Below are 12,182 nucleotides of genomic sequence, written 5' to 3'. Positions count from 1 at the left end.
GGAATCTCTCTCTGCATTCTGCATCACTTCATAAGATTCTGGACTAAATGCTCTCTGTCACGACCGACTGACCGACCAACCGACCGCTAACATCTATCAAAAACTTCAGGGGGTACCTGAGTTAGTCTTAAAAAACAACAAATGGTCTGATATCAAAGTACACCTAGCCACAATCACAAGTGAAGATAATAAGATAGATGGCTATACGGTATTTGTGCACCCAACAACAAAATGATTTCTTTTGAATAATGTTTTCCCTCCAATAAAACAACCAAAACCATATGGGATCTCATACTTGTCCTCAGTACCCTCACAAGGGAGCCCTTCAAAACCCATGGCCACTTGCTCATTATTACATTTATCAATGAAGGTTGCCTTCCTCATTGCCATCATGAGTCAGTAAAGTTGTTACCCGTATGGTGGGATCCCACTTATGCTATTTTCCTAAAATACAAAGTCATCCTAAGACCACAACCGAAATTCCTCCTGAATGTCATATCTTCCTTCCATCTTAACCATCCATTGTACTTACCTGTCTTCTAACAAAATCTCATTCAGGTGCCAGTGATACTCCATACCCTCAACGTACACAGGACATTGGTATTTTACTTACAAAGGACAAAACCTTTTAGAAAAATCTCCCAGAGTTTTTATCTCTCTAGCAGAATGTTCCATAGAAAATAGATCTCATCATGCATCAACCTCTGCTACTTGAAAAATTATATTCTTGTACTGGGCAGACTATGAATGCACTTTGCTAGGACAATGGTTACCTCTATAGCATTCTTAAACAATATCCCAATTCCAGACATCTGAAGAAGTCATATAAGCTTTAATTTACTAAATATTATGTCACAGACAAATATGCCAGTCAGGATACACAGTTCTGCATGGCTATACTCTCTGCTATACATAGAATGCCTCCAAATCCCCTCCTTTCAATCTAGTAAGTTACTACCCTCTAGTAACCTACAGTGGAGCCCCTCCAGGGACATGCCTCAAAAAAGATGTGGTTACTCACCTGTACAGTAATTGACATTCTTTGAGATGGTTGTCTCTGTGGTTGCTCCACAATCCTCCCTCTTCCCCTCTGCTTTGGAGTCTGATGTAGTCTATGTGGTAGAAAAGTAATGGATGGGTGGTTGAAATGTGTTGGTTACAGTTTGCAGCATTGTTAGATGACTCCACGCACATGTTGCCATATGGGTTACTGCTCCTATAAATCTCCAATTATAAATACAGGGCACCAAACACTTACAGTGGAGCACCCACTAGACTAGAAGGAGGGGCTTTGGAGGCAGTCTATGTACATTAGAGAGTATAGCCATGCTGAACTGTGTTACAGGACAGATGAGTTACTATTTCTTCATAGTATTGGGGAGCCTAGGTGCCTCACTCATGCTTTGTGAATTGCAATGACTCTCTAGCTCCATGGTCACCAACCAGTAGGTCGCGATCTACCGGTAGATCTCGGAGGCTCTAAGAGTAGCTCTTGAGCCCTCTCTGAACGGCGCACCTGCACAGTACATTTATATTAGATTTCCTCATTTGAGGAGCAGCTACTCACCGAGCAACAGCACAGGTGAGTAGCTGCGAGGAATGGTGGGAATTTTTTTTTTAAAGTAGCAGTATAAGGATTGGGGATAGCAAGTGATGGAGAAGAGGAGCAGAGAGAGGGCGGGGCTTCAAGGAAGGGGCGGGGTGGTAGATCTTGGCTTGGTCTCATTTAAAAAGTGATCTTGGGTGTAAAAAGGTTGGAGACCACTGCTCTAGCTGCTATAATGGTGTATACTGGTCCTCTACAGCTAGTGAAGTAGTCCTCAGCTACCTGTAATATCTTGTCACAGGTTGTTCTGTTGTAAAGACATACTTCTAAAACAAGGAATGCTACTGCTGATGAGTAGCCTTTCTTGAAGAGGCATTTTGTAGTTTGGAAAACAAACCTACTGCTATCTCTGTTTAGACCTAAGATCTGAGTTCCAAAAGCAGTTACTTTTTGTGACAAAAGGATGCATCTGTAAGTTAGAGAAAGCCTGCTTATATGTGTATGCATATATGTGTGTAAACATTTACTGTATCAGGACTTTATATTGTAAACGTTTTGGGTCAGTGACTTCCTCATTATACATATGAACAATGCCCAGAACAATTGACCCTGAAACTACTTGGGATTTCCGGGCAATACTATAATACAAATGATCATTCTAAGGAAGCGGTTCTCAAACTATGGGTTAAGACTCTAAAGTGGGGGGTCAATCCCATTGTATTGGGGATATTGCCAGTAATAGAAATAAACTTGCTGAAGCCAGAACCACCTGCAAGTTTGGGTTTTGGCTTTGGCTCCTTTGCCCAGGGTGGCTGTGTTCAGGCAGACTCAGGCTTTGGTTCCCCTCTGAGATCATATAGTCATTTTTGTCTGAAGGGCGGTCACAATGTATTGAAGTTTGAGAACCCTGTTCTAAGGAGAAAAATCAAATTCTGCTATGGATGTTCACAAAAGAACACCATGGAGGGACACCTTGGCCAAAGAAGTTCAAGAAATTTTCTAAAAAAAGAATATTTATTTATTGATGATATTTATTTAAAAAACAAAAAAGTGATAATTTTAAAGAAATTTAATAATAAAATATTGTTTACAGCAAGGAAACTCTACTGAAGCCAAGTTTGTTGTTGTTGACGTATCCCTTTTTCAAATGTAATATTAATCAGGGACCCCATCTGAGAAACTTATTGACAAAAGTATAGGTGTATTTTATATAAACATAGATAATCACTGAGATGGGTGTGACTACACCTTACTGCAAAATTGGTCTATTCTTGTTTTTGATGATTGACAAGAAAACTTGTAAATCATTCTCCACTTCCAGTCAGGACCAGAACTTTGTCTTTATAGCTGTCAAAGCGGAGAACGATGCTTCTCTCACATACACGCTGCTAGGAATAACACTTTCTAGGAATAACTGTTGCTAGGTAATAACACTTTCATTGCTTCTGTAACTAAAATTGGATATTATGAAGCAACAGTTGGCCAAAACTGGCAAGATATCTGTTTCTGAAGCTTAATTTTCAGTGTGCAGTCACAGAATAGTTTGAACAGCCCCCGTTCTGCTTTTCTATCAGTTTTGGAAACATACCTGAGATTCCAAATCTCTAGTTTTCCAAATCTCTAGTTTTACTCAAAAGCTGCAGTTCTGTCATTCACCTGAAGTATGCTTGTATTTCCCCTTTATGTGGACAGGTTTAGTGCATTTAAAAAGTTAAAAATGTCTGAAGAGTGCGTCATGATCCATACTGTGCCAGAAAAGTTTGCAGTAATCTTGGGATCATGCACAGAAAGAAAACCTTCCAGTTCTTCATGCAGTTCAAAAACTTTTCCCAACATGGTTCTGCGAGATAACCATCACACTTCTGTATGAAACAATGATTTGTCATATCCTACGCCCATTTCTAAACAAAACTCTGCAAAGAGGCATGAATACAAAGGCTAGGAGTTTACAGAATTCTCAACTGTTACAGCTGCGTTTAGCACCTCATGTAATTTGGGTTTCATCATCTTTGATGCAATAGTCCAGTGATGCAACATGCAGTTGTTACAATTACCCAGGGGTTTATGGCTCATAGTCTTGCAACAACTACACTCTTATCACCTGCCATAGTGGCGCCTCCATCCATGGAAACAACAACATACTTGTCCCAATTCAGTAATTCAGCTTTCATTAACTAGCCAATAATTTGAATATTTTTCTGACCTGTTGTCCATTCTGGTAATTCTTGCCAAAAAAAGAAAATCTTCCAATCAAGCCTAATGTACAAAAACTAATAATTGTGTTGCAATACCAACATCAATTTTCTTATGAAGCTGAATTGCAAACTCTCTGTTAGTTGGCATTTTACACAATTTTGAAAGCTCTTCAATTCTCCTCCTAATTGCATTGTTATAAAGCTGTACGGCCTTAGGTTTTGCCACTGCATCTTTGATTACTGTCATTTTGCACATTTCTACAACTACAGTATCTGGAAGAATTAGCTCTTCTCCAGTAGTATTGGATTTTTACTCTGCAATCCAAAGCACTGTTAAGAAAGATGTTTCCAGAATCTTTTCCGGAACCAATGTTATTTTTGTCATTTGAGTTTTCTGTCAATAGTAATCTTTCTGTTGTTGTCTCTGAATTTATCTTTATACTCTAGGTGCCTTGTTGTGTAATGTTGTTTCAGATTACAAACCTTTGGTTGATGAATGTGGAGTTTTTCTTTAATCCTTTCCTAATCAATATGAACAGTACAATATTTTGTTTTTATGTCTTACAGTACCTTTTGATTGGTTAATGGTAGAGCAAGCACTCCACTTGTGTTCTTGCCTGTTGTGTTCAGGTCAAAAGCCTTGCTAATTACTGTATTTGTGATTTTACGAGATACATCTTAATAATCCTGTGGTTCCCCATAAATAAGACTGCAAGTCTGTCACTAAGGTCATGGATTCCATTTCTGATCCAGGGGCCATTGGAGCCACTCAGGCAGCCCTGAGCGAGCTGCACAGGCAACTGTTGGGACAGTCTCAGGCCCTTGCGCCCCTGTCCCCTCCCAAGCAGCAGCAGTGGTCTTAGGCCACTTGCTTACAGGAGGATCCTCTGCAACACTCCCATGCCACATCTACCTGAGAGCACCCACAATTTAATCAGGTTATATAGCATAGGTCATGGACATGTTATGGAATGTCATGGCCTGTGAATTTTTTTTACAGCCATGACCTTTCCATGACTTTCGCTAAAACAGTGGTCCCCAACGTGGTGCCCGCGGGCGCCATGGCGCCCGCCGGGGCATTTGTGTGCGCCCGTTGACAGCCTGGGCCGGCCCGGCGCATGGCACACTGGAGGTGCCGGCCCCAGGTGCACGACACGCACCGGGGCCTGGTGCACGGCGCTCGGGCAGCCCCAGCCCCGGGGCACATGCAGGCGTGCGGCGCCGGTGCTGGCCCCAGGTGCGCGGCTCGGGCAGCGGCGCCAGCCCCAGGCCCACAACACAAGGCACTCTGGCGGCTCCAGCCCCGGCCCTGGGGCACATGCCGGCGCCAGGTGCAAGGGCATCCCCGCCCCTGGTGTGCCCCAGGACGCGCGGCCCCGCCCCCGGGCACCCAGCGCATGAGTGGCCCCGCCCCCGAGCGCCCGGGAGGCTCTAAAGGTTGGGGACCACTGCGCTAAAACATAGCTTTATCCATGAGATATGCATTGTAGAATACTTAATATCAAAACTCTACATGCATGTGTAACAAAAACCAGCATCTTTCAATAAAACATTACATTTTGAATTAAGATAGTAAATATCCTCTTGAAGAATGCATTCTCATAAATGTCCTGTTCAGCTCTGAGATCTTGAGTCTACACCAGTGTTTCTTAAACTTTTTTAGACCGAGGAACACCAAACAATGTTTTTTTTTATGAGGAACACCAAGGATTTTTGGTCGGGGGAGGGGAGGGCGTGTGTGTGTGTGTGTGTGTGTGTTGGGGGGGGAATAATTGAGCAAAAAAATAAATAAAGGCGCCCACCCCTTTAAGGGTGGACATTTTGAATTCTGTTGTGCTCTGCAGCACACCTCTGACTGCTTCGCGGTACACCAGTGTGCCATGGAACACAGTTTAAGAAACACTGGTCTAGACACAAGCATCTTAGGCTGTCTGTCTGCAACGAGGATTGCTGTAACTTGCATTAGCTACCAGTAACCCTGAGAGGCCAATATGATTGTCAGGGCTCGACATATTATACAATCTACTCGCCCGTGGCCTCCTACATAACAATATCAATTGTGGGAAGCTACGGGCACTTTGCTAATCAGCTGGGCAGCATTTGAATTTCTCCTGGATTGTTGCATAACAACTCAGTTTACAGGGAACACTGGTCCTCATGACAAGTTTTTTTACCTACATACGTTAGTCAGCATATCTAAATTGGGAGAAACCTCACTGAAAAGAAATTTAATAAATGAGCTCTAGAGATGTAAAATCTCATTTAATTAGTTAACTGGCTAAATGGGAAGGGGGGCATTCTAGCACATTGGGCAGGGGCTGCTCCAGCTGCTTCTGATCCACGCTGGGCTTCGAGTTGGCAGTGTTGCATATGGCTGGAAGTGGCAACGGGAAGGGTCAGGGGAAGGGCTGCCAGCTTCCAGCCCACACACAGGCTCGCAAGCCTTGCAAGTGTGTGTGTGTGGTGGGGGGGGGGAGGTGCTGCTGGCTCCCTTCCACCCTGTGAGAGGCTGCTGATTCCCAGCCTGTGTGGGCTGGGAGCTGGCAGCCCCCCTTCCCGCTTATGCCCCCCCATGCCCCACATGCAAGGCTGCCAGCTCCCAGTCCATGTGGGCTAGGAGCCAGCAGCCTCACAGGGCTGGAGCCAGCCCTCTGCCCACAGCGGGCCACTTGTGGGAGGCTGCTCTTGGGTAATGGTTAGCTATTACCCATTCATATCCGTGTAATGCTCTGAGTTTGTTTAAATAAAAATGTAAACCAAACAAATATTATTACTTGGCAAACAAATTCTATACATGATTCTGAAAGTTTCATTTCCTGTGTTTCTGTTTTTAGTGAGCGACAGTTGCTTCAGGAACCTTGCTGAAGATCGTAGTGGGATAAACCTTAAAGATCTGGTTCAAGACCCGTCTTTGTGAGTATCTGACTCTTACAGCTGAGCATAGAAAAACTATGTGGCTAGACCCTCTGTGAGTCTAGTTGTAATTAGGGACAGACGTAGATATAATGAAGCATATTTTGCTTTGGTAGCAGTCAGTATACCATGCGCTGAGTCTATAATAGAGACAGATGTGACTGGAATTGCATTGTGTCTTTTTTTGAGGAGACAGAGGAAAAGGAATGGCATCATTGATTTAACTCCCAAGAAGCACAGACAATAAATGGAACACTTTGTCAGCATAACAGTGAGCATTAATGAACCACAATTCTGAGCAGTGTGATTGTTGTAAAGGAAAACACATTGTATCCCATGTTGTCTTCTTTTTTTTTATAGACACAATACATTATATAACTAGATTTTATTCTCCTGATTGTGAATTTACTGTGATTTTTCTTTACCTCGAAGGTTTTTATTTTCTTTATCTCTGATTTAATTTTCTTCCAGATGATTCTTTAAAAACTCCTGTTTCTTTCAGTACTTTTTATTTATGCCAAACAAATTTTTGGCAGCTACATACTAGAGGAATAGGTCTTTTATAGTCCCTTTTTCATCCCATAACACAGAAGTTGTCATTGAAAGTCTAAGGGAAGAAGCTGAAAAAGCACAAAATTATGTAGCTGTCCTTTCTAATCTTACTTGTTTAATGACCAGCCCAATGCACACATTCTCCCACTCAGTGCTAGTCCAATATAAGACATTATAGGACAATACAAATCATATTTCCCCCTTACAAGTTCTCTCAGTAGAAAATGGTGCCACATATAACATCATATCCAAACATGGCTTGTCCAGGCTCCCTCCCCAAGTAATATAAAAAATGCTTTTCCCAGAGTTGTAGATAGACATCCAAGTACATCACCTGCTGTAAGAAAATGTAATAATCTGTCTTTCTAGTAGAATCATTTGTACCTTTTTATAATGGACGTTAAACATGATTGGTCCCATCAACATAAACAGGTCAAATTTTTTAATATTGGCTGAGAAGCAGCAGAGAAGATGCCATATTTGAAACCTTATTTCAAACATGGAAGATTTTTAATGGTACATGCAAGCACATCAATAAATCTGTTGCATTGCTAGAGCAAAAAAAGCCACATCAAGGTCTTGAAGTTTTAGATTGAGGGAAGTAGCTTATAATGTATTTACTGTATGATTTATACTATAGAAATATAAAGAGGAGGGGAGAAGTATATTAATTGCCTAAGAAGTTATTGAATGAACAGGCTAAATTTTCAAAAATCTCTAGAGATTTTAGGTGTCACAGTTTTGTGTGTCCAATTTGAGACAACTTCAAGGGGCCTAATTTTCAGCTGAACTTTACTTTGCTTTTTTATTACTGAGAATTCTATCTGTTGTAGTGAGATGTACACTGTATACAGCTCTTGAAATCATATTTGCAACAGTCACTCAGGAGTCCTCGACGACTGTAGTCCTGTCATAAAGTTTCCCTACAGAGATGAATAGTGTTTGTTGTGGCGTATTAGTATTTTTCACAGCCTCAGAGTAATTAAATCCTCCTACTCCTTTCCCCCACCCCATAATTTGTATAAGAAACCTTATAATTCATTAATAATTTAAACTAGGAAAACAAGACTAAAATGGATTATTTTTTTTAGCATAAATACTAGTAAGTGGCTGCTGAGATTGATTAAAGGTGAGGCAAGTAGGAGACATTAATTTCGCCTCAAAACCAATACCTTTTTTAAGAATGATTATAATAGGTCTATTGTATAACAAACTGTACAAATTGATATCTCTACTCTGGTGATGATATGAATGTGTTGTGCTCTTTCTGTGACTTTTCTGATGGACATTCTTATGAGTCAGGGATTTAATAATGAGTTAACTGTTTAAGAACAGTTCTTATAAAATGTGTAATTGTGGGAGGGATTGGGCAGTGAGTTGACACAACAATGCCACATTATTAGGTTTAATCCTTTGCCAGAGGAAACCCACCCGGCTGTAAGAGACAGCTTTTCTGTTTCCTCTTGCCACCAGAAAAGTGCAGCGGACAATAATTGGGCCAACAATGTCATTAAAGGTGATTATCTCAGCATTTTTATGGGAGATGAGTAAAGTTGAATTATATTCTGAAGAGCAATTGGCTGAAATTATTTTGTATAATTGTACTGAATGGTGTTGCCAATTGTTGGCTGCACATGCATTATTCTTGGGTGCTATATTGACTCGGCACAGATAGCCAGCCCTGCAGACCTCAGTCAAACTGTTCAAAGAGAATATAGTTTCACTTCATTGGTAAAGAAACACTGCCAGCATGTCAACGAAGCATGGCCCTAGCACAGGGGTGGCCAACCCATTAGAGACAAAGAGCCAAAATAGCGGTGGATTGCGTGCAAAGAGCCACATACTGGAAGGGGGGGGGGGGCGGGAAAGAGTTGTAGAGCGCGCAAAAAAAAAAAAAAAAAAAAAGCCACGCCAGGGGAAAATGCCCCATTCCAGGGCATACTATCATGAAGAAAGCACTGGGAAGGGGTGAGAGGTGCAAGGTCTGGGAGGGAATTTGGGTGCAGGAGGAAGTAGAGAAGTGGATGCTGGCTCAGGGAGGGGGCTCCAGGCTGGAGAGTCTTGGGGTCGGGGAGGGTTGGGGTGCAGAACAAGCCGCAGGATTGTGGCTGTGTGAGTGCAGGAGTTTGGGCTGGGGTGTATGAGGGGCTCAGGGCAGGGAGGCTGGGAATATGATGGGCTCAGGATGCAGATTTGCAGTGTGTGGATGGTGCAGTAGTGTTGTGGCAGAAGACTTGGGATGTGGGGGTTCAGGAGTTTGGGGATGTGAGAGGGGCAGGACAGGGAGTTCAACTCGGCTCAGGTTTGGAGTCGGGGGGTGGATGCGGGAGTGTTATGATGCTGCAGCCAGATGGGGGCTTGGCTCCGACTGGCCAGGCTTCATTTTTAAATAAAATATTATGTCAAACACAAAATGTTTCAGCATTGTGTTTATTTATGAGGGGCAGGGAACCTGTTTTGAGTCGGGGTCACTGACCCACAGAAAAGTCAGTCGGGGCCACACAAGGGAGATGCAAAAAAAAAAAAAAAAACCCTCAAAAAAACCCCCAAGCCTCACTAATGTGGCCCCAGCTGTGCTGGTGGGTTCAGGGGACAGGGTGCTGGGGCAGGGGACAGGGTGCAAGTGGGTGCCAGGACAGGGTGCCAATGGGTGCCAGGGCGGGGTACTTGTGTGGGTCTGGGTGGGGGTGAGGGGACAGGGACCAGTACCTGGGGATCCTGCAGCTGCGTACCAAGACCCGGGAAGTGCACGGGCTGCTCCCCTGTCCCCCAAACAGCGGCACAGTACCTGAAATGCTGGTCCATCATGCCCCTGATGCCTTCCTGCATGGGGGGGAGAGAAAGTCCCGGACCACACCAGCAACAAATGTTCAGGAGGTGTGCCCCTTTCCCCTCCGCTCCCCATGGCAGCATGTGCTGACCGAGCAGCTGGAGCCAGCATGCTGGGGCCTTTACTCTCCCCTGCTGCTTTCCTGCATGGGTCAAAGGGGGAGTCCTGGACCGCACCAAGTCCAACTGCTCAGGCAGTGCGTGCTGCCATGGGGAGTGGAGGAGCAAGGTGCACGCTGCTTGAGTGGTTGGAGCTGGCGCGATCCAGGACTCCCCCTTCCCTCCTCCTCGTGGGAGGGCAGCAGGGGGATGAGGTCCCCAGCGTACCGGCTCCAGCTGCTCGGGCGGCACGCACCTTGCTCCTCCACTCCCCACGGCAGCATGCGCTGATTGAGCAGCTGGAGCCGGCACTCTGTGGACTGTATTCCCCCGCTGCTTTCCCACATATGAGGAGGGGGAGTCCCGGAGCATGCCAGCCCCAAACGCTCAGGCAGCGTGCGCCTTGCTCCGCTGCTCCCCGTGGCAGTGTGCGCCACCGGAGCAGCTGGAGCCAGCGCGGTCCCGGATCCACACCCCCTCCCCCGCACGCAGGAAGGCAGCAGGGGAACAAAATCTGCAGTGTGCGACTATCATTTTAGGTACCACGCCGGCTGTTTGGGGGGGAGGGGGAGCAGTGGCACGCGTACTTCCGGGACCTGGTGCGCAGCTGCAGAACTCTTCCCCTCCCGCCCCCCCCAATTGTCCCTGGAGGTAGCATCAGTGCAGCGTGCATCTTGGGAGCAGCACAGGGGAGCCAGGGGCTGTTTGAGAGAGGGGAGGTGCAGGGGAGGCTTTGCAAGCTGCACTTTTGGGGGGCATCTCGCGAGCCTCGGCTTGGCAACCCCTGCCCTAGCACTTCAGATCAATGTCTACAGTTACACTAGCTCATGCATGCCTATTACAGTGGACCAGATCCGTGATTGGTGGGACTTTCCACTCCCCTGAGGCCAGATAAAGATTTAAGGCAAGTCACCCCAATGTTTATATGTTGAGACTAACAGTCAGGGATAAACAACTTATGTATCACCTTCCCTGTTTCATGATATGTTTGTCCTCCCCTTGTACCTTTCCCCTGATGTTTCAGACAAAACACTGTTCATCGTTTCTGTCAAACAAGCTTATCATGTGGTAAGTGGGGGTGTTCTTGTCCATAGCTGCTAGAATGTATTTACATAGTGTGTTTTAGCAATTTTGATAGTACTGGTGCCAAGTTCATGAACTGGACAATGAACTTAGAGGCAAGCATCTGCTTTTAACAGGGCATAATATCTCTGACTTTGGCTCAGGCCTTGTACCAGATCCTGTGCTCCAGACTCTCTTCCCACTATAAATAGCATATGATGATTAAAACAAAACAGTGTAAAAGAGTTAGAACGTAAAAGAATGTCATTTATTAATATGTATTAATACTGATTTTGATGTATTAATACAAATTAATGTCAGAGTTCACATTATTATCGAATTGTGAACTGTAGTCAGAGATGGTAGGGATACGCTACAGTAGTTTCTCATTTAACACGATAGCATGAACATTTTCAGAAACACATCTAAGTGAAAATGTGCTATGCGGGGTCACTTTTCCCATTAAAAATAATGGAAAGGAGGAGGGGGTGTTGCATTTCAGGTGGTGGTGGCAAAGTCAATTTTTGGTTAGTGCTGAGTCATCAACGTCAACATTAGATGATGTAGATGTAATAGGGCTATCTTGTTCATCAGCTGATTTTTTTTTTTTTTTTTTTTTAAGGTTGAACATGGAAAAAAAACTTGATAGGTGCTTTGCTGCTTTTTGTTTATTGTAAAGTTGCTTGTAGGAAGATATGGTGCTTTCTAAGCTTGTCGCTACTTTTGAGCTCCGTTCACGATGAGGACCGTTCTCATAAAAATGTTTATTACATCACTTATAATCACAAGTTGCTGTGGTTTGTTAAAACATAAAGATAAACACATGAGTAAGTGGAGGAGTGCTGTGACCACATGTATTCATCCACTCATGAGTATTACCACAGTTTTCACCAAGTTATACCACCGTGCGAAGTAGTCCGCCACTTGATTATTTTCGTGTTATTTTGGAAACAGTCGTGTTGTTCAAAAAACTTTACCTAAAAAAA

General features: G+C 44.1%; 1 protein-coding gene across 19 annotated transcripts in view; it reads left to right on the top strand.

The window, feature by feature from the left end:
• The window catches only part of GPHN (gephyrin), a 527,119-nt gene that overhangs the window by 123,784 nt on the left and 391,153 nt on the right, over positions 1-12,182 (top strand). For 18 of the 19 annotated variants that reach the window (XM_089778535.1, XM_075927413.2, XM_075927415.2 and 15 more), the window contains one exon: positions 6,576-6,654. The exons of the other annotated variant lie outside the window; for it this stretch is intronic. In XM_089778535.1, the coding sequence (XP_089634661.1) occupies positions 6,576-6,654 (79 nt within the window). The remainder of the gene's footprint in view (positions 1-6,575; positions 6,655-12,182) is intronic. 19 annotated transcript variants of the gene reach the window in all.

The sequence above is a fragment of the Pelodiscus sinensis genome, chromosome 5 (genome assembly GCF_052426305.1).
Source record: "Pelodiscus sinensis isolate ZL-2025 chromosome 5, ASM5242630v1, whole genome shotgun sequence".
Classification (NCBI taxonomy): domain Eukaryota; kingdom Metazoa; phylum Chordata; order Testudines; family Trionychidae; genus Pelodiscus; species Pelodiscus sinensis.
This window is presented reverse-complemented; position numbering and strand designations above follow the sequence as displayed.